Source organism: Lates calcarifer, linkage group LG13 (assembly GCF_001640805.2).
Source record: "Lates calcarifer isolate ASB-BC8 linkage group LG13, TLL_Latcal_v3, whole genome shotgun sequence".
Lineage (NCBI taxonomy): Eukaryota > Metazoa > Chordata > Actinopteri > Centropomidae > Lates > Lates calcarifer.
The window spans coordinates 7,365,900-7,387,346 of record NC_066845.1 but is presented as its reverse complement, the minus strand read 5'-3'; the positions used below and the strand labels follow the sequence as shown (position 1 = coordinate 7,387,346).

Genomic DNA, 21,447 nt, shown 5'->3' with positions numbered 1-21,447 from the left:
TGCCAACTATTCTCTACTTGCAGCTTGCAATTAATATGTATAATTGAGGCTAAAAACATTAAAAGTTGTCATTTTTTAACACATTTTTATGCCTTTATGAAATTTTTTCACAGTTTTTAAGGCCTTACCATACTATGACATTTTTTGATTCTGATCATGGACATTGTCTCCATCCTCAAAAATGTCTCTCCGATCATGGACGATGTCGTGGACGAAGTGATGACACCTGGAGGAAATCACAGAGAATCATACAAAGGAAAATGATCAATACACAAAAACATCACCTTAAGCTCTGAGCAATTACAGTTAGCGCTTTTTTCTGATTTAATAAATAACAACAATAATAAAAGACAAGATTAATCAGTTCTTATTATCAGTACAATTCATTAAATACCAAGGTTTGGACGATGTCTCTCTGATCACAGGCAATGCCATCGTATCGGTGACCCCAGTCTCTGTCAATTGTTGAACAGGTCTCTACGAGTCAGGGACAATGTCTCTGATCATGGACGAGGTCTCTGTGATCGTGGACACCGTCTCTGCGATAAAAGGAAATTAAAGAGAAACATACAAAGGAAAATGATCAATACTCTACTACTTATTCCTCATCAACAGTTTAACCATGAAAACACAGATAATATTCAATATTACAGCTGAACCAGAGCATTTAACAAACATTAGAGGGCTGTTTCAGAAAATAAACAGTTGACTGTCATCACCTCCTGAGGAACCAACAACAACTGAACCAGAACATTTTGCAAATTTAGCATTTGTTGGTTCCAGAGTTTACACTAGACTTTTTTGTGACAGCCAATATGTTCGTCAATAATATTCATAATATTCAGGAATATCATAATATTCAGGAATTCTGGCCTAATGTTTTAAACAGCCATATAACAGCTTACATTTAAACAACAAAGTACAAACGTTATGATTCAACAAATATAATTTATTTAAAGTAGTCAGCATGACTGAACTCTGAGGGATGTCTGCTTAGACATGCTGGAGTCATGCTAAATGTTAATATACGAGTCGAGCCGAGTCGCATGAAGCACTGAGTGAAGCGGGGGTAAAACCAAACTTTTGTATAATAAAAGTTTAGATGTTAAAAGGGATAGCTCCATTATTTTGAATCTGGATCACGTTTTTGGGTGTAAATAATTAATGAGGACAAACATCTTTGGAATCGGTGCAGTATTGATCAGGAAGAGTGAACCTGGACACCGCTAACAGCTGCAATGTAAAAAAAATGGTGCACACATCCACATCAAAGTAGTTCGCCAAAGTGGTTCATTTTGTCACTGACAGGCTCAGATTGTTATTACAATTATCTGATGACATTATGGATAGGATTCCTACAGAGATAGGCCTGTTTATTCACCAGAAACACCGCTTTTTTTTTTTTTTTTTATTATCTCAACCAGACTCCATTGACAAAAACGGTAAACACAGAAGCTGCTGAAACACAGCTGCCTCAATCTGTTAGTTTGCTAGTTTACGTGTGGCACATTTACTTCAGTAAATGTGATTACTTCTTCTACTACTGAAAGTCATACAGTAACACATACTACTACTACATAACTACCAGAGCAGGGCAGTGGCATTCCAGCAGCTCCTGTGTTATGCTCGGTTTTTGACAAGGGAGTCTGGTAGTGATTGCTGGGTACACTGTTCTTGATCAATAATGCACTGATTCCAAAGATTTTTGTCCCATCAATAATTTATATGGGCAGGCAAGGTCCAGGTTGCAAAATACCAGCGTTTACAAATTTTATTTGTCACACAACAGACTATTCAAACTGTTTAGCATATTTTTAACCAGACACTTTGGCCAGTGATATTATTATCTGCCGGACAACAGTGCAGGATACCAGCCAAAAGCCGGTAACGTAAACTCTTGTTTGTTTCTGTTGTGTTTGATATTGTTTGGAGAAAAGGTGAGGAGAGCTACAGTTGATTTGCCCACAGACAAAACATTCACAACTATTCTGATACATATTTTTTTAAACTAAGAATGCCAAATATTTGCCTCAAGACAGAGGGTTGAGAGGAGAGAATTTAATAGTTTTCTGTCACATGATAAATAGTGAATACTGTTGATTAAGTGAAACAAGACATCTGAAAACATCACCTTCTGAGCAATTACAGTGAGTACTTTTTTCTGATAGACACGATTAATCAGTTGTTATTATATTCAATACTAAATTTATTAAATACCAAGGTTTGAGCTGGGATTTACCCAGTGACACTAAATGAAAAAAATGAAAGCGATTGCTGACATTAATAATTCAGCTCATCAACACATATTTTTCACAGTGGGTAAATGTCTCGGACACATACCTGTTGGTCTGTAAGGTGATGTTGGTGTCTCTGTCCAAGCTGCAGCAGCTGAACAAGTAGACCTAGAAAACACAAGTACAACACTTGAAACACTGATTAACTAACTAATGCAAAATAGTAATGGATACTTTTTACCACTAAAACCCACACAGTGTAGGAGAACATGACAGTGAAAACACAAACATTAGTGTGTTGACAGTTACAAATAATACTTGACTGACATAAAAGAGAAGAGCAATGTAAAAAAAATCTAAAAGCATAATTTTGACTTTAAAAATTAAATTTTGGTGTAATGATTTCTAACTGTAATCTCAGCTTACACATTGTGGAAAGCACAGAGTCAAAATGCAGTTTTCAAGCCTTTTACACCAAACTGTGCTCAATCAAGCATCAACTCCAAAACAAACAAATGACAATATTTCTCATCAGGTGCAAAGCTGCTTCATGAGACAGTATCCAGCTGCAACTAACATTACCAATGAAATTACGGTGTGTTCCAGTTCTACTTAGAAGTATGAGTTCCCAGTCAACTGTCACGCCCCATGAAGTTTGATTTTTAACCTGGAAAGTCCGAGAAACCCACCAATCCTGACATAAGAATCAAAAACGACTGTTTCTTACATCAATAGTAGTGAACACTTTGCTAATTTTACTGTTTATAGCAGCTCTCTCTTATTAGTTTCACATTAAGCCGGTAATACACATAGTACTGTTTTTATCTGCAGACATGCTGTGCTGTTTGTATGTGCAAAATACAGTGTAGTGCAGGCGTGTCAAACTCAAGGTCCGCAGGCCAAATCCAGACCGCGACTTCATTTTATGTGGCCCATGAGAGCTTTCAAAGACTATGATTATCGTAAAATACAATGCTATGCCACTTTACATAATTACAGTGAATACAATTTTGTTTCCTAAGCAATGAAAGCACCTAGCCACTGGATGGCAGTGTCTCAATATTAGCCATTTCCTACAGAGAGTGTTTTTTTAGTCGATGTCGAAAGTAAATAGTCTCAAAATGTCCAGGAGAAAAAAAGTTGATGCAAAGAAAGCAATTTAATGAGAGATGGGAAAGCAAATACATGTTTGTGCTTAATGAAGACAAGCCAGTATGTCTTCTTTGCTACGAAGCAGTGGCAGTGTCTAAGGAATACAATTTACGTCAGCACTTAGACACCAAGCACCGGAGCTAAGTATGCTAATCTTAGCCACCAAGAAGAGCAACAGAAGGTCCAAGAATTTAAAAACAGCCAGCAGTCTCAGCAGAATATGTTTGCAAAAGTTACAGCAAAAAATGATGCAGCCGTGAAAGCCAGTTTTATTGTGGCTGAAGAAATCACCCGAGCTTCAAGGTGTTTTTCAGAACATGCATTTTTAAAGCAGTGTATGTTGAAGGTATGTGACCATGTTTTCCTGTCTTTTTGGACTTGTTTCCTGAGGCCATCAACTCATAGGTGACATCATTCTCAGTTCCAAGACCATATCTTAATCTGAGCTGTGTAGCTGTAACCATCTCTTAACTCTATATCATGGCTAAACATAAATACTGAGCAAAGTCTCTCTTTGCTCAGTATTGTACTTTGATTATTGTTTGCACTTAAAAGATAAGACTAAGATAAATGACTAGGGAAATGTAGTTTTATTTTATTATACACAAACATTTCAAATTGCTCATGCACTGTTTTGCATTTTGTGACTTTCAGTCAAACAAAAGACTATCCTTCCAGTTACATCATTTAAGTTTTCTGAATGGTGTTAAAATCTTGTCTTGTTCTTGTGAACTCAGCATCGTCTATCCTCTTGTCTCACTCAGCTGAGAGTATTGTCACACCCTTAATAGATATTAATCATCATAGCTGAACCAGCCCATTAGAGGAGTGTTTCAGAAAATGGGCTGCTAACTCTCACATATGACAAGAAAAAGCATCACATCCTTAAAAACCACCAACAGAGTAACTAAAATGTTTGACTAACTTGTGGAGGAACAGAGTGTTAAAATTTAACATATTTATTATGTTAATATATGTATGTATTATGTATGTATAATTTAACAGATTTAACATAGAACTGAGCTCAATAGAGTATTAAGACACCACAAACAAATATCTCATTACTAATATATACAACTGTGGGTCAACAGATAGCTATGGACAGATTACTGCCACAAATCTACAAACAAAAACGATAGACTAAAACTTAAGATGCAAAACAATCACAATTAGATGCTTTACTACCATAATGAAACAAAAAATGGCCTGAAAGAAATCTAAAATGATCAGGAATGGACACAGAAATACGGAGACCCAGTAATAATGACCACAAAAAGACAAAGAAGCAGACTAAGAAGCGCACTAGAAATAGATGTAACATAGCCAAGTAAAGAGCAAAGTGATGCAATAAGACCACAAATAGACACAATTTGATCAGACAAACAGACTAATAAACCGTTACCTTGCCTCAAAAAGCCTTAAAGGCATCATTTAAAGATAAGGCTAATGCTAACGCTCGCTGTTAGTGCTAACGCTGACATTCAGCGTAAAGCAGCCAGGTACAGACGCAGTATAATACAGAATGACCACAAATCGACACAAAACGACGACAACGACATGATGGAATGCTATAAACTGACTTAAAATGATCAGGATGGAATACAATTTCGGTAGAATGACTGTAAACAATTACAACAGGGATTTAAACAGACTACCAAGAGCTAGTTCTTTTCCTGTCAGTGCCCGGTCCGTACCCGGAAGCACGATCCGTTCTGCACATGCGCCACAGCGCGTGCGTAGAATTGAACTTCCACGCACGTGCAGACTTATGTTTTAAATAGTCATATAATAGCGGACATTTAAATGACAATAAAGCACAAACGTTATGATCTAATAACTGTAATTCAATTAAAACAGTCAGCATGACTGACTGCTTAGACATGTTGGAGTCGTGCAAAATGTTAATGTGAGAGTGAGTGTGAATCAAACAGTGGTAAAACCAAACTTTCACATAATATATGTTTATGTTAAAAGGGATAGTTCCGTTACTTTTGAATCAGGGTGATAGTTTTGGGTGTAAGTAATTGCTAGACAAAAGTCTTTGGGATCTGTGCAGTATTGATCAAGAACGGTGTACTGGGACACCGCGAACAGCTGCTGCAATGTAAAAAAAAAAAAGTGCATACGTCCACATCAAAATAATCTACTAAAGTAGTTGGTTTAGTCACTGAGGGGCTCAGGGTGTTATTATAATTATCTGACGACGTTATGAATAGGATTCATACAGAGACACACCTTTTCATTAATCAGAATCAAAGATTTTCATCTCAACCAGACTCCATTGACAAACAGTAATTTAACGGATGAGAACACACTAACGCCGCTCCCTCAATTTATTAGTTTGTTATGTTACCCTGTGGTACTTTTATTCATGTCAATTATTTTTGATACCCTCCACCATTTAAAGTCACACTGTAACACTGACAAACAGATACAGATTTACTCAGCTCTCAACTAAAATTACTGTTTTTGTCAATGGAGTCTGGTAGCTATTGCCGGTCACACTGTTCTTGATCAATGATGCACCGATTTTAAAGACAGATTCTGGATTGCGTTCTCTACTTCTGCACTATTCGAAGCCAGTACAACAGAATCTCGTTCTGGTGTGATCTGATGTACGGTGTAAATCTTAATGACAAATAAAGTCTGTATAAAAGAGAAGGCTAATGCTAACACTCACCGCTAACGCAAACGCTAACGCTAGCTGCTAGCTAGTTCGCTCCTCGGCCTTACCTTTGCAATGCAGGTGTATTCAGCGTCCAGTCTCATTCGTGTTCGACAAAAAAGCAGCTCCAATGCTTGTTTTAGCTTCCAGGCTTCTTCGGTAATTAGGTTTCCTCACAGTACTGACAAACCGATGCAATGGTTCAAAGGTTGCTTATAATCAGTTTGCCCGACCTCGTTTCTCCGCCTCTCTGTGCCTCTGGAAAGTACTGGCCAATGACGAGACACGTCGCCGCCAATGACGACATACGCCAGCTAACACTGGCAGAAAAGAACAGCTGGTTCTGTTCTGTCTAGCAATAGCCTCTAATTGCTCTTATAATACATTCACGGGGAAGGTAGGATACCGATAAGGTTTGGACATGGATGTATTGTAAGAACTGGATACGGTGCCGCCGTTCAGCCTTGCAGCCATTTTTTTCCAGTGGCCACTCGCGATACTGCAATGAAAAAGTCCCCGCGGCCCAAAACATTTTCCCCATAGGCAACCATTGTAAAAGAGATACCAGTAAAATTGTTGACAGGACACCTCCAGCTATAAACAAAGTCAATTATTATTTGAATGTGTATTATTATTTTTAGTCTTTTTTTTTTATTTTAATCTTCGTAAAACTTCCCAAAAGACCAGCAAAAGGCCAGAAAAGTCATATTTCTCTGAATGACGACATATGAATGTGCCTATCAATATAAAAAGTTAGAAAATATTTGTAAAATCTTAGTAATAACTTTACCTGCCAAGTCGTAGTTATATATCGCATTAAGTATCACTTTCTCACCAAAAATTGCCCAAAACACAGTTTAGACTCCAGTGATTTTAGTCTAAAGCTTCCTACTGAATGATGACTCGTTTTCCACATAAATCATAAATAAATTAATGGTCGACACGAATTAACCATGGTATTAACAATTTTAGCATTTAATACTGCTTCAGTTTTTGGAGCATATCTTCGCCGTTGGTTGCTTTTTTTGTCACGAACAAATACATCCATGGTTTACAGCAAGGCTAGTGCTGTTGAAGTTTTATTATACATCTATGAAGTCCGATAGCAGAGCACTCATGAACGAGCCGCGCAAGGACCAGGACTCTCGTAGCTCAGAGGCATGACGGAAGTAACGCTACTGCGCATATTCAGTGGGCCGCATGACGCGGAAGTAAACCCAGAAGCCAGAAACCTTTTCGGCATATTCCGTATGGGAGCAACTCTGACCGGACTGAAGGGGCGCCATTTTCGCTCCGGTATCCAGCTCTAATAATACATCCATGCTTCAAAACGGCAGTTCACAAACTACTGGGTGACATCATGGTGGCTACTTTCTATATAGTCTATGGTTGACAGGGAGCATGGCATGCTGCTACAGTGTGGTGGTCAGTTTTAGACAGTTTCTACCAGTTTTCGTGTAACCCTTGGGGGAATGACCATGGATATGACTTTTCTCGGGACCGGCTCGGCCTACCCGTCTCCTCACCGCGGTGCCTCGGCTCTGGTGCTGCGGACGGAGGGGGAGTGCTGGTTGTTTGACTGCGGAGAGGGAACCCAGACCCAACTGATGAGGAGCCAGCTCAGAGCCGGTGAGTGAGTCACTGGAGCTCCTCGTGCAACCTGCCTCTCACTTTCTGAAATAGAGACGTAAAGTACACGAAAACCAACGTTGAATAAACATTAAACATTTCTACTTCTACTCCATTTTATTTAGCTTTATTCAGCCATAATCCGTTAAGATAACCTGTCTCCTGCCCTCTCAACATTTTCATTTTCACACCTGTAGTGTGAAATAATATGTCATGTTTTCTACCCAGGCCGAATCACCAAGGTTTTCATCTCCCACTTACATGGAGATCACCTGTTTGGTCTGCCTGGTCTGCTCTGCACTGTGAGTCTCAACACCAACCCTGACCCAGAGAAGAACCTGAACTGTGTGGACATATATGGGCCCCGGGGCCTCCGACACTTTCTCAGGGTGACACTTGGCCTCTCTGGGTCACAGCTGCTCTTCCCTTACGCAGGCAGGTCCCAAATATACAGACTGAACTCTAATATAAATGCTGTATATGTTACAGAGTTCTCTAGGAAACAGATGTTCTACAATATTACAATATTACAATAGAAAATCATAGCTGTATGCCCTGACGTGTCTGGTGTCTATATGTCTTTAAATATAAGCTTTCTTAATTTGCTATATTGTACCCCAGTATTACCACCTACAGCCTATTTTACTCATTTATTTATTTATCTGTTACCTATACTATGTTTGTTGTTGTAGTGCATGAGCTGGAGCCCACACCTGAGCAGAGTCCAGAGGAGGGACAGCTCAGTCTGGAGGTATGTGACTGGTTGTGGCGTTTTTTCATCACATGCAACTCAACATGTCCAATATGAGCTTCTCAGGGAACTAAAGAAATCCATATTATATTCATTTTGACTTCCACTAATGTTTTTCAATTAGTTTGACAGGTTTTGAAAGATTTTTGTAAGCCCAAAAGAGGTTTTCTTAGACCACACAGGACCCATTATCTTTGCTATTATGTGTTGTTTTTACTAATGGGATTTTTCTCTCTCCAGATGACCGCAGAGTGCGGTCCTCTGCACCCACAGGAGCGACCAGGCAGGACAATCTCACTGGATGTCTCCAGTGACTGTTACCTCCTCTTTGAGGACAAGAAGTTTGTAGTCAAAGCCTTCAGATTGTTCCATCGCGTCCCCTCGTTTGGTTTTTGCATTCAGGAGCATGATCGCCCTGGACGACTGAAAACTGAACTACTGAAGGAACTGGGTAAAAATCACTGTGTGTCCTTTTGATCCTTCTGTTTTTTTAAATTGGACTATTTGCAAAGAGAGACGGGCAAAGGAAAAGTTCACCCCTGTTCAGCAGCAGTTACATGTTGGCGGTGGAGGTGGTTTGAGGTGGAGTTAAGAGTCCTTGCCATTTTTTGTTTTCTTGTTAAAAAAAAAAAGCATTTTAAAGTATTAAGTTAAATTGTTCAAAGGAAAGACAAAGATGTAAATTGTGTGCATGTTTAGCATTCATTTTATAGTAGGGAACTGTATAGTTTTATTTCACTGAATTAATTCTGATTCTGTGGGGAATAATTTGAAAGTCTTGTACTTCTGGAGTCTAAATTCATGATGGTCGCTCAGACTATTTCAGGGAGAAAAGTGTCCTCCAAATGATGTATGTGTGACTGGTCCAATTTTGTGTCACTCAGGCCTGAAACCGGGGCCTCTCTATGGCCGTCTCAAAGCTGGAGAGACCATAACCTTGGAAAGCGGGCGTGTGGTGCTGCCTAGTGAGGTGCTGGAAGAAACCATCCCAGGGAGGAAAGTCTGCATTTTAGGGGACTGTAGCTCAGTTCTTGGGGAAGGACCACTGAGTTTGTGCAGAGGGGCGGACATTCTAGTTCATGAGGCGACTCTGGGCAACGATCACCGAGAGAAAGCAGTGGACCATGGACATAGTACAGCCTGAGATGGCAGCGGCAGTGGCTCGGGCTTGCGGTGCGCAGAGGTTAGTGCTATACCACTTCAGTCAGAGGTACAAACCCAGCTCCCTGCAGACAGAAGGAGACGAGGACAACATCTCAGAGCTCAAGAGACAGGCTGAGGAAGCTCTGCAGGACAGTGGTGTGGAAGTGACTCTGGCTGAGGACTTTCTGACTCTGACCATTCCCCTCCGAAGACCAAGGTAATGAACAAGCAGTTCTTAGCACCTACAAGCAGACATTTAGCTTGACAGTTACTTCTGTTAAATGGTCAAATTTCCATTTAAAATTTAAATATTCCAGTATGTATACAATGTCATCACATATTGTGATTTGGAATTTGGACTAGGTTTTTCTCTCTGCATTTCCTTTACTTTTTATCCAGTTGACTGTTATCAACAAACCTTTAATTAGTCAAACATGACAAGTAGACTGACAAAAAAAAATCTCAACTTACCACTTATTTGCTTGTTCAGGAGCTTTTGACCATATCACAGTCTTCATCAGCAGCTGGAGTTTGCTTAGCTGCCATGGAAATGTAGATGTTAACATTTTACATTGTTGCCCATGTTGACTTTAAAGTTTCATGAATTCATGCTTGGCCTTGGAAACAACAGTTGGTTAAATAATATCTGCTCAAGGTTCATGTACTTGCTTGCCCTGGCTTCCAAGTGTCTCATGTGGTATTCATCAGCAGATGATACTGACTACCAAGCTTAACTTTAATGCTAACTTAGATGCGATGCCCAAGTGAGGCTCAGAAACTCCCACTGCCGATGAGGACTTTGTAATAACTTCAAAATAGACTCCAGAGCAAGAAAGTGGACCTTGAGCTTACTGCATTTTTTTCAACTGCTATTTCCACAGTTAGAATGACTGTCAAGTTAAATGACAAATGAAGGAGATATGCGTAGCCAGTTGTTTTATCATTTTACCACATTGGTTCGTGATTCTCCAGTGAAGAAGGACCAAAATTTTAATTTAAATACTAGAAATTACCCAAGTTAAATTGCATGAATAGTTATGTCATAGGTTTCAATCTTACGAGTCATTTCTGTCAGTTTTGTAATGTCAACACACGCTGTAATCTGACACTAAAACCACAATCTTTCTATATGAATCAGCTTATATCTTTTCACAGCTTCTGTGTAATTTTAAATGAAGGGCATGCGATGATCTCTGAACCTTTTCCAGAGCTTTATTTCTGGATCTGTACACAAGGTATTAAAGTACAACAGAAAATACAAAATAATGTTTAACAAAAGAAAAAAAAACAACTCAATGTTTATGTACAATTCTTATAAACAATAAAGATAGCTTCTTGAACATTTCTCATAATGAAGTTTTTGATTGTCTATATTTCTGGATATACATTTTTAAGTTTTGTAGGTTTTTATTCACAAAGGTGTTTTTGTTTTCATCAAAGGACTTGAGAGTTTTCTTTTTCAAAACAACAACTGTTATAGTTTTTTTTTTCCTTTTGAAACTTCAAAACACAATACAAAATATAAAATAAATTTGTTTAGTGCTTGCTTGCACACACAAGTCTCATACCAGAGATATCAATAAAATATCACATTTTCGAGAGTTCACAGGGTGGTGAAAAACCTACTTCTACTACTTAATGGCCTTTACATTCTGACAGTTTTTCTGAGTCTTTGTACAAACCACAGGTGAAATAAATATCACTGCACTGCTAAAGCTAGAAGAGCTTGGAGGACCTACTGCATTATGCACATTGCATTAAAAGAGAAACTAGCTCTCCACATACTTAGAGCAGCAGCCATCCCTTTACCATCAAGACAAATATAGACGACAACATGTAAAAAGATTTTCTTTTGAGGAAAGAAAGATGAGCGTCTTTTACACATGGCTGCAAGTTTCGAATGCAAAATTGCAACACTGAGTAATATCAATACGTCTTCAGGTAAAGCCGTTTTCAGTGGTACACTTGAGAAACAGACACAGCTGGCATGCGTGGTTTTCAGCTGTCCCCGGTGTCTGGGTATCATGACTTTCCAAAGAGAGAGAAAAAAAAAAAAAATCAACACCAAGTCAACCGGTAAAATGTAAAACTCAAAATATCTGTACATATCTACAAATTATTGCCTTTTTGACAAGGAATCAAATTAAAACCTTTGTATCAACACAGATTCACAAGTGTAAGAGGTCAGTTAATAGACTTTTTAAAGGCTATTTGCTAATTATTTACATGAAACGCAGAAGTGGATATCTTCTCTGATGCTGGGCTTGGAAACTGAATTACTTGATCAAACTTAACTGATTTAGAGGCATGAATCCTGTCTGTACACATAATGGTGAAACACTAGATCTATGGACACGACAAACATGATGAACCCCTGAAACAAACTAATTATTCATAGCACAATGCATAGATAAATTAAGTAAACACTACTACTGCATCCAATCAACTGACGATGACCCGCTAAACATGTTACAGTTCACAATTATGGACTCAAGTCAGGATATAACGGCTCCTTTTCTGCTACTACACTCCAAGAAATTGTCGACCAGATCATACGAGGCATTCTCTACTCAGTACAGGTTAGGCAGAGGTTGAAAACAAAATCAGAGCGGCTTTAAATAAAGAGCTAATACTGCTAGCAGGATAACCTAAGCTTGTTAAGTGGTCTGAAAATGGTGCTACTTGATTTAGGAACACATTCTAACATCTAGAACATTAAACTAAAGGATATACACTTGCCTAAGAGTGGCGTGAGTGAAAGCATGAGCTCAAAGGATTAAACAAAATCTCACAATGGTAAAAGTAAATGCAATAAATACATACTTTACTGTGCCTATTGATGTACGTTTAAATGGCTATTAACCCCACCGATATCTTTGCATTGCAATATTGCTGTTGTCTCACTGATAGCCTCCTATAAAGAAGTAGGATTTAAAAAAAAAAAAACAACAACAAAAAAACGACTTCATACAACAGTAAATCAAGGTGACGTCAATCATGTTACTCTGCACAGGTATGCTTCATCACCTGTTTAAAAATGTTATAGAAAAAAATATGCATCAGGGACTATGATTCGGGTATGACTATTTGGGATCAAATGAACTGTAGCAAACATTCAAATGTTCCAGTTTGGCCACTTTGAACAGTGTTAAAGTAAACAAGCAAACAAGCTAAAGACAAGCTTCCACAGGAGAAAATAAAAAGGAGAAGAAAACCAAATTGGAAGCCACAACACTTCCTGGTCTTCAACCTAATCTCCATGCTAGTGTTGCTCTTCATACAATATCTAGCCAGGTTTATTTGGAGACAAATAAAACCATTTGCACTAGTCTGGTTACTAAAAAGTACCTGTAAACCAAACACTAATTAAAAAAAAGTACCACTTCAAACAACAAAGACAGGCAACTAAATACTATAGGCAGAAAACTAAGCCAGTTTTGGCAACTGAAAAGAATGGCAGGATAACATAGTGTAGCTCTGAAGATGTTGTGTGTGTAGATGTGAAAGAGGAAGATACACAACTCTCCTACTGCAGCCTCTGGGCCCCACTGTACATGGACGTTACACATCTCAAGACCACAAAAAAATGAAATAAAATAAATGGCTATATAAACTCTTGAGAGAAATCAAGATTTTAGTTCTATATGATAGACATCACTGATGTCATATTACACAAAAAATGAAAACAAAAAAGTATATTCATATACATATATATAGATATATATATATATATAATAGAATTTAAACAAATCGAATTCTCCAGTGAGGTCAGTCTTATGTACAAGCAGGAAAAGGTGTTTCAAAAGGGAAGAACAAGGGAGGAAGAGGAAGATCACTCTGACTGAAGTGCTGCAGTGTGCTGTGTGTGGTGCCGTGCATGTGCTCCCAGAAACCCGTTGGGCTCACCGCTACCAGCCAAGCTCCCAAAGTCTGTGACAGACACTGCCATTTTGGTGCCGGTAATTCGGTGGTGGTGCGTTGTTGTCCGTCGCGCTTCGAAGTCCACTCCAAGGTTACCCACAGACACGTCATTGATAAAGGAGTCAGGCAGCGCCATCTTGAGTCTCTTGGAGGGCCGCTCGCAGTCCTTGTTGACGCACACTCCTCCTAGCTGGCCCAGGTCAGAGTGGTAGAAGCCAGCGTCAAGCATGTTGAGGCAGTCGGGTTCTGCACCGTTGGAAGGGAACCCAAGGGATTCGTCGTGGTTCAGGGACCCGCGATGGAGACTTTCCAGTGGAGGAAAGCTGTAGGAGTCCAGGCAACTAACCTCTGCAGGGCTGCACACTGTGGCTACACTGTTACTCAAAGCTGCTAGAAAGACAGGAAACTAAATTTACACTGGGTAATTGAAAGCAATGAGCAATTCTGCAAGAAATGTGGATTGCAGGGAGAAAACAATTAACAAATTAGGAAAATGAATACAATAATTGTCCATGATGCTATTGAGTCCCATTACTGACCTGTGAGGTCGCTGGCAGTGATGGAGTTGAGTAGGCTGAGCTGTTGGTCTGTTGTAGTCTCCAGCCTTCCTCCTCCACCTGTTCCTGAACACACAGAGGAGGAACTGTCCACCGCCAGTCCCTCTGCTTCATCCACCAGCCTGTCCATCAGGTCACTGAACACAAAGAAACATTTTTAATTGTAAGTGGGTTTGTTTCTTCCAAACTGCACACTTTTTTCAAAGTTCATTGTGTTAAACACAACCAAAAACACTAATGCAATGCAAATATATACAGCGCCACTTACGTTACACCAGGATAGCTGCTGTATTTTTTCTTCCCAAACCGATTCTGCTGCACAAAGAGGTCAAAGCGCTCCGACTTTTTCCACATGTAATAAAATGCCACACATTCTGCTACTGTTCGTGTTGTGACCTAAGAGGAATAAAAAAGTAACATAAAGGAATGAGTAACTTTCACAATTTTATATGCATGTATGCACATCTTTCCATGCCTGTTTAATATATCATTTCGACTCACTTTGTGTTTCTGTATGAGGTGAAAATTCTTGTCATACATCTGTAGTGCGTGTTCAAAGTTCTTGCATTCCTCTTCTGACCATAGAGGCGATTTTTCTGAAATGAAAGCAGAAAAAGTTTTATAAATTGCTGGTGCATAATCAAGTGATCCATATGTAAACGAAAATTTAACCCCACCAAGAAAATTCAGTTCAGTAGAGAGTGGATTTTAATCATCACATCACATAAAATTCACCATGAGCATCAGTACACGTCGTTGCATGCTAATGAGAGTGCACATTTGCATGCAAAAGGCTGTACAGGTGTGATCAAATAATTACAATGTTAGAGGAAATAAAGGGTCATCCACCAATAGTATGGCAGTGAAAAAAATCAAACGCTGAATAGAATACAGATGTCATCAAAGGTGAGACAGAGGAACCTCTTATCATGACAAAAAACAAAGCAATGTTAGGGAATGTACACAGACTGTCACAAGTTACTGTGGGATTATTAAGAGACAGATTATACAGTCCCCTAGTTTTGGGGTGTAAATGACAAAATATATGCTAATAAATATATTAGCATTTAGCACAACCCTGATGTGTCAGGGGTTGTGCTAAATCAGACATCCAATTCAGTCATGCTGATTAATTCTAATTATAAAAACATTTGTAGGATAATATTTTTTATGTTGTATTGTTGTTTAAATGTAGGCCATTATATGGCTATTCAAAACTTGTGTCCAGTGGTTGTTCTACATGGCTGGAATTCCGGAATATTAACAGCAATACCGGCCATTCACTAAAGTGAACTCTGGTTTAGACTTGAGTCATATTACTATCGACCTATTATGTATCAGATTAAGAGATTTACATTACTGTGATCCAAACAGAAATAATCTAAAATTAGAAAGAAAACAATTAGACTCCATGTTACACTGCAGCACTGAATGAGGTTGATGTCATATACGTGTCACATTAAACTTTTCTGAACATAAATATTCCTATATAAATGTATTTTACTTGCATTTGATTTTTTCCTTCCCCTTAAGATATGCTTTGATAGGATAATTCTTAATAAAGAAGGTGAAATAAAAACCCCGCCCTCTCCATCTGCCTACTCCTGTGCAACTGGCAAATCCTGATAACGAGTCCCAGGATGGGCCTGACGCTTGCTGGGATTCAACAGAAGGATAAATACTGATTTTGGAAAATCCCCCTAAACTTTACCCATCTTCTAAATGTTGACTGTCAAGTAATGCAGATTATTAGGCCTAGATCAAAGCCTACTCTGTTTGAGTGTTTTATTGTGTGTTTGCAAGACCTTTGGAAACTTTTCTGCCAGTGCATATATAGTTGCTTAAAGCATTTTTCTCTGTAATTATAGGTAGTCTAGCTGGCACAATAAATCTACACATAATATCCCTAGAGAATCTTATTCGGCCATTTCTGCTGTGTTGCATCAATTATCATCTGTGCCACACATAAAAATTAAGATTTACAGAATTCTCACAAAATGTAATCATTCTTTTTGATAACATTGGCAGCTCACAGTGCATTAACTGTGATCTAAGTACTAAGGACATTTGTCTGATGTCAAGAATGACAGTTTCATATAGCAGATGTAGATCCCTGTTTCCTCTGCTTACCTTTGGAGGATTTTACACGGGTGCAATATCTCTCTAGTGCTTCACGGGTGTTGTAGTTGCACTTGACAAGCTCATGCAAAGCCTATAAGGAAAGAGTGCAGTGGTCAAGAAAAATAATCTGAAAAACTCAGAAATAATGTGAAGAAGCCAAATTCATGTAGGATACAATAAAATAAACTAATGAGAAATTCTGTTGACTACATAAGCTCACATACATTGTTGATATTGTGCTCATCACTATATTACAACATGAAAAGTCTGATAAAGAAAGACATGACTGACCTGCTCATTGTCTCGAACGTGCATCCCTGGTTTGTCACATCCTGTCTTTTCATCTGTTGTCCGTGACAACACTTCAGACAGAAAACTCCTAACCTTGTTTTCTGACAATGTACCTGGGCTCCATAATAACTCATCTTCATCTTCATACACTGCATCAAAAAGCATGTTACAGTGAGATTAGTCACATTACGTATATTATCTTGCCTTTACTGTACAAACGCCATAAGCAATCACATTAAAAACATTAAGAACATGTTAGACACACATGCTGAAAATAGAAAAGTGACAGTCACCTTTCTCCCCATCTTTGTAGTGACAGAGGCAAGAAGGAACCTCTGCTTGGTATTGTGTTCCCACCATTATCTCCTTAAAAAAAAAAAAATCAAACAAAAAACACAATATGCATCACATTTAAACCCAAGAGCGAACAAGTACAAATTCAACTTAAAACACAAAGTAAACTTTATTTTTCCCTGTCATACTGTGTTCCAAAATGAAATGTGTCTTATGTGTGTCTTACCTTTCTGGAGTCCTCTGGGCTTGGGCCATCTTCATCACACTCTGACTCTTTATCACCATCAGAGATAGCGTTGGCTGACAAAATGAACAACAACAACAGATAAATATCTTTTCACACAATGAATTCCAGTGGCATGCCACAGGCTGGGTGCAAAATAGGGCTGAGCACTTAATCCAAATATTATCACAATCGCAATATAGCGAAATTACTAAATCCAAATCACAAGAGCACCATTTTTTGATAAATGTATTATGTAATATGGTGTTAAAAATGACGCATTGTGGTGAGAAGAGATGCTCCAGCCTACAAGTCATGGACCCTGGCAAAAATCACATCATCTTTTTGTTGTTGTTGTTTTGATTGATGAAAATTAAATTCAAAGATTACCACTAAACCCATGCCTCAAATTGCAATTGTAATATCTGCCAAAATATTAATGATGTAATTCTTTTCATAAAGTTCAACTCGATCAGATTTGATACTGTACTAGGTGATCTTGCTATTGCTCCTCCTACAATAAAAATACTTGACACATAACTCCACTTAAATGTACACTTAAGAATTGTCAACACATTCAATTTAACGTAACACTTAGTGCATTGCCTATGAGAGAGTGCAAGAAAAATTAACCAACATTTTTCTTTAACCGTGTTAAACTACTTTTTTAAAACAAATATATAATGCATGTTTGTTAATGTTTAACATTGCTGGAGTGGTTCTAAATGAAATGTGTTGACTAATTCACAAACATTGAGTTAAGTTAAAGTATATAAATGTTACATATTTACAAATGTTAAGTGTGTACATTTGAGTTACTACATGATGTATGGCACTGAATTAATGTCTTGAATGTGGTAATTGTACTTATTGTATTGCATTACGAGATTTACGCCTGCACAGGTACCGGCGAGCAGTAATATTTACTTAATATTTACTTAATAACTTGTAACCCATCACTTACATCGAAGTGTTCTTGGAAAGAAATCAGTGGCCTCATGGGAGGTGACTGAAGGAGTAAGATCATCAGCTGAGGACTGGGTCTCCTCCTCATAGTCTCCAGACAGCAGGTCTTTCGCGATTTCCTCCTAGGAAAAAAGACAGAGAAAGGGTTATCAACAGAATATCTGAATTACATATTGTAGATAAATGCATTTTCTTTTCATATCGTTTTTAATAGAGTCTATTTGTTGATAATATAATGGCAGATATTTACCTTGTCCAAAGTCATGTCAGGCAGCTCATCAGTGAGGTCTCCAGAGGAGCTGTCTATACTGGAGCCTGCTGAGGCCTCATAGCGATAAATGGCCAATAGTTCCTCCAAAGGCATGTTCCCCTCCTGGTGGGTGAGGGGAAAACTAAGTATTTCATACACTGAGTAAACTTAATATGCATTTCCCCTGTGCGATCTAAATTACAATACCATGTTCAGATTTAAACATTTTGTGCATTTCACTTAACTGCAGCTCTATAGGTACTGCTCAGAATTGTTCAAGTAAAATAGCAAATTCTTTTTTTCAAAATCTAAACTGTCACAACATAGTGATTCACTGGCATAATAAGACAACTTCTGAATGCCACTGACAGAATGTATGTGTACTTCAACTCAGTTAACCTTTATTAATTCACCACAAACGTCCACTACCAGCAAGTGTCATAATCTTACAACATTAAGGATTTTTCTTCAGTGACAATATAGTTTCAATACCTACAGATGTACTGTACTATGAAGACATGCTCAAATGCAAATTTCACTATTTAAAATCATAGCATTCATTTCATTTCATAGTTAAATCCTGTTTTGGGGCATTTCATGCATTTAGAAATTCACCTTTTCCAGGTCTGCAATCTCAGAGCTGAAATTTCTCCCTCCATCCAGAGACTCCTCCTCCTCCAGAGTCCTCTCATCATCGTACTCATGAACTAACATTTCTGCTGTTGGGTCAAAGTCATGGTCCTCTGATGATAAAGAGCCAACTGAGTGAAAGAAAGAAGGATAGAGAAATTTTTTAATCACAAAAATTAGCTTTTATTTACTCTGGAAATTATAAATCCACACTAAAAAGGGAAATTCACATAGTTACTATTTTGCCATTGCATTTAGTCAATTCCAAAGCCATTTTCTTGGTCAAAATAATGCATTTTACTATGTACAGAAAGTATGATTTCATATTGATATTGCTGTTATGCAATGCTATGCAAAATTTCTTCATCAAAATACAAATAAAGTTGATTAGGTAGGTCATGAAGAAAAGACACTACTACTCAAGTTTACGGCGGAGGTTTCTTACCTGGACTTGAACTCCCTAGGGAAGCCTGCAAAAGAATAAAACGAGAGCATAAATTGATGCAGCGGTTGAAACAGACGTTCAACTGTTATGTGGGCGCTTTCACATGAGATATCAAAATCAGACGAAGTCGGAAGAGTTAATTTTTTAAGCCACCGAAAATAGTTGGGCAGGAAAGCTGTGTTTACCGTTAACGTTACCTGTAATAGGTGGCTAATGCAGCGTTAATCGCGACTGAATGCTACACACCGGGGACGACTGTGAGCTAAATGCAGTTTTAAAACCCGGAATTAAAAGGATTCCTTTCGCGGTACACGATCGGAGTCAAAACAGAGATATATCTTCAGGGACACAACACGACTTTACAGTGTCGGCTCCTGTAACAGTTAGCTAGCCAGAAAGCTAACCCCAAAGCCTACTGTTAACATTATCCATCGAAAAATGTAAACACAAATTTCGTTTGCGCGGCACTGCAATCGACAGAGTTGGATAATTTTAACAATATAAGTGTCGCTAATTCAGCCTAAACAGAAAAAATAAATTTCCATTCATCACAAACGCGGCATAATCTGTTATTTCCTTTAACCAGCAAGCTAACGTTAAATTTACGTATCAATTTACACAGCCGCTACACCAAAGCAGCTGAGAGAGCGAAGGCGCAGCGGCCTTGTAGTGAAGGATCAGTCCAGACATTCAAGCATATTTTAGAGAAATAGAAATGACATTTATCGCTACGAAACACGCTATATAGAAGGCAAAAAGGCATTGTTTCTTCAATCGATAACATAAAAATGAAAAATACCACACACAAATTTTAAAAATATCGATTTAAGATCGATTGCTTCTCCCCTGTTTTCCCTCTTACCTCCGCCATATTGGTACCTTTAGCTAATGGGCTCGTTCTAGCGCAGTACCCGGATCAACGCTCTGAGCCAATCAGAGATCCAGGTGACCGTTCTAGTCGTGACGCCGTTCAAACCAACCACTGATCAGACTAACGGTAATCATTGATACATGGTAAATCCACGGTGTGAAAATAAAAAATACACAAATATAGAAATCACATCGCCAGCACATATACAACATGTATTAATAATATGGCGTTGAGTCTGTATATATCTCACACAATGAAAATTTGCCAGAACATTCCTAGAAATGACCCAGCTGATATCCTGTTCTCCTGTTTATCTCAGCTGTAGTAGCTGTAGCATTTTAAAGCTCTGTGTCACCAGCATTAACATTTAGTCACTATATGTTGCATTTAATCGTGGCCACAGTGCCTTCAAGTGGGAGTAGTGAGGTTTTTAGTTGTACCATTCCATAAGATAGCAATTTGTTGTGTCATTTTGTTTAAGCTGTGTACCTGTCATTTTCCACATCTGGTCCATTACTCTTATGGCCTACTAATACTATAAAACTAAACTGTGCCATGTCTTTTAAGAAAATAAGGAAAGTGACAAATAACCTAGACAATATCGCAGGGTAACAGCTATAACCACAAGCTACGTATTTGTGAGAGAGAGAAAAAAATTGCTTTGCTTAAACACAATAGCCTAAGCCTAAAGTTTTCTAAAATTGTGACAATAGTCTTTCTATTTTATTCAAATGCCTGCATATTGTAAACTTGTTGGTTTAAAGACCAAAACAGTACTGGTTAATCTAATATTGAATAAACAGCTTAGCTGGAAATATATTGCATTTGGTTGTGGGAAATTAAAAATATTTAAATGTACTGACACTCTTTGTTGTTCTTTTCATTTCTGCCTTAAAATCTGTTGGCTTGCTGCATTCCTCCATCTTGGGCCAAAGCAAATTTGCATCCATTGAATTCACTAGTGAGTAACTCATACAGTTATACTTCATGTAAATCTGAACTATCCCTTTAAGGCAAGGGTTGAACTAATGTTTTTGGCTAAATACTGAACAATTGTGTACAGGAATAAAAATGTGAAAATGAAAAAGCCTGCAGGGATAATTTGTTTAGTATACAGGCCACCAGATGGCAAAATTACACTTCAGAAGTATGGCAGCTCACTCCACTGACATCCACACTCCTCCCTCCCTTTCTGTTTTGGATGACAGTGTAACATCTTGTCATATTTTATCTTATAGAAACATCGGTAAACCGCTTGGGAAGGCAGACCTAAAGGATCCAATTAAGGCCCCAGTTGCAATGGA

General features: G+C 38.3%; 2 protein-coding genes and 1 long non-coding RNA gene across 3 annotated transcripts; 1 reads left to right on the top strand and 2 right to left on the bottom strand.

Moving 5' to 3' along the window:
• Positions 1-83: 83 nt before the first annotated feature.
• Positions 84-7,151, bottom strand: LOC108878588 (uncharacterized). The gene is made up of 4 exons (XR_001960250.2): positions 6,120-7,151; positions 2,341-2,402; positions 395-539; positions 84-226 (listed from the first exon to the last, which is right to left on the bottom strand). It is a non-coding gene; the product is annotated as an uncharacterized LOC108878588 (long non-coding RNA).
• A 153-nt stretch (positions 7,152-7,304) lies between these two features.
• elac1 (elaC ribonuclease Z 1) lies at positions 7,305-10,926 on the top strand. Its single transcript, XM_018669448.2, is given in 6 exon segments — positions 7,305-7,680; positions 7,909-8,115; positions 8,373-8,431; positions 8,672-8,882; positions 9,316-9,569; positions 9,571-10,926. Coding segments are annotated over 6 exon segments (1,113 nt in total). The 5' UTR covers positions 7,305-7,523; the 3' UTR covers positions 9,796-10,926.
• mier3b (mesoderm induction early response 1, family member 3 b) lies at positions 10,769-20,218 on the bottom strand. The gene is made up of 13 exons (XM_018669447.2): positions 20,135-20,218; positions 19,273-19,297; positions 18,813-18,958; positions 18,198-18,320; positions 17,946-18,069; positions 16,985-17,058; positions 16,758-16,830; positions 16,465-16,613; positions 16,183-16,264; positions 14,554-14,648; positions 14,321-14,448; positions 14,035-14,189; positions 10,769-13,882 (listed from the first exon to the last, which is right to left on the bottom strand). The coding sequence occupies exons 1-13, from the start codon at positions 20,141-20,143 to the stop codon at positions 13,407-13,409; spliced, it is 1,659 nt and encodes a 552-aa protein (XP_018524963.1). The 5' UTR covers positions 20,144-20,218; the 3' UTR covers positions 10,769-13,406.
• Between the last annotated feature and the right edge of the window lie 1,229 nt (positions 20,219-21,447).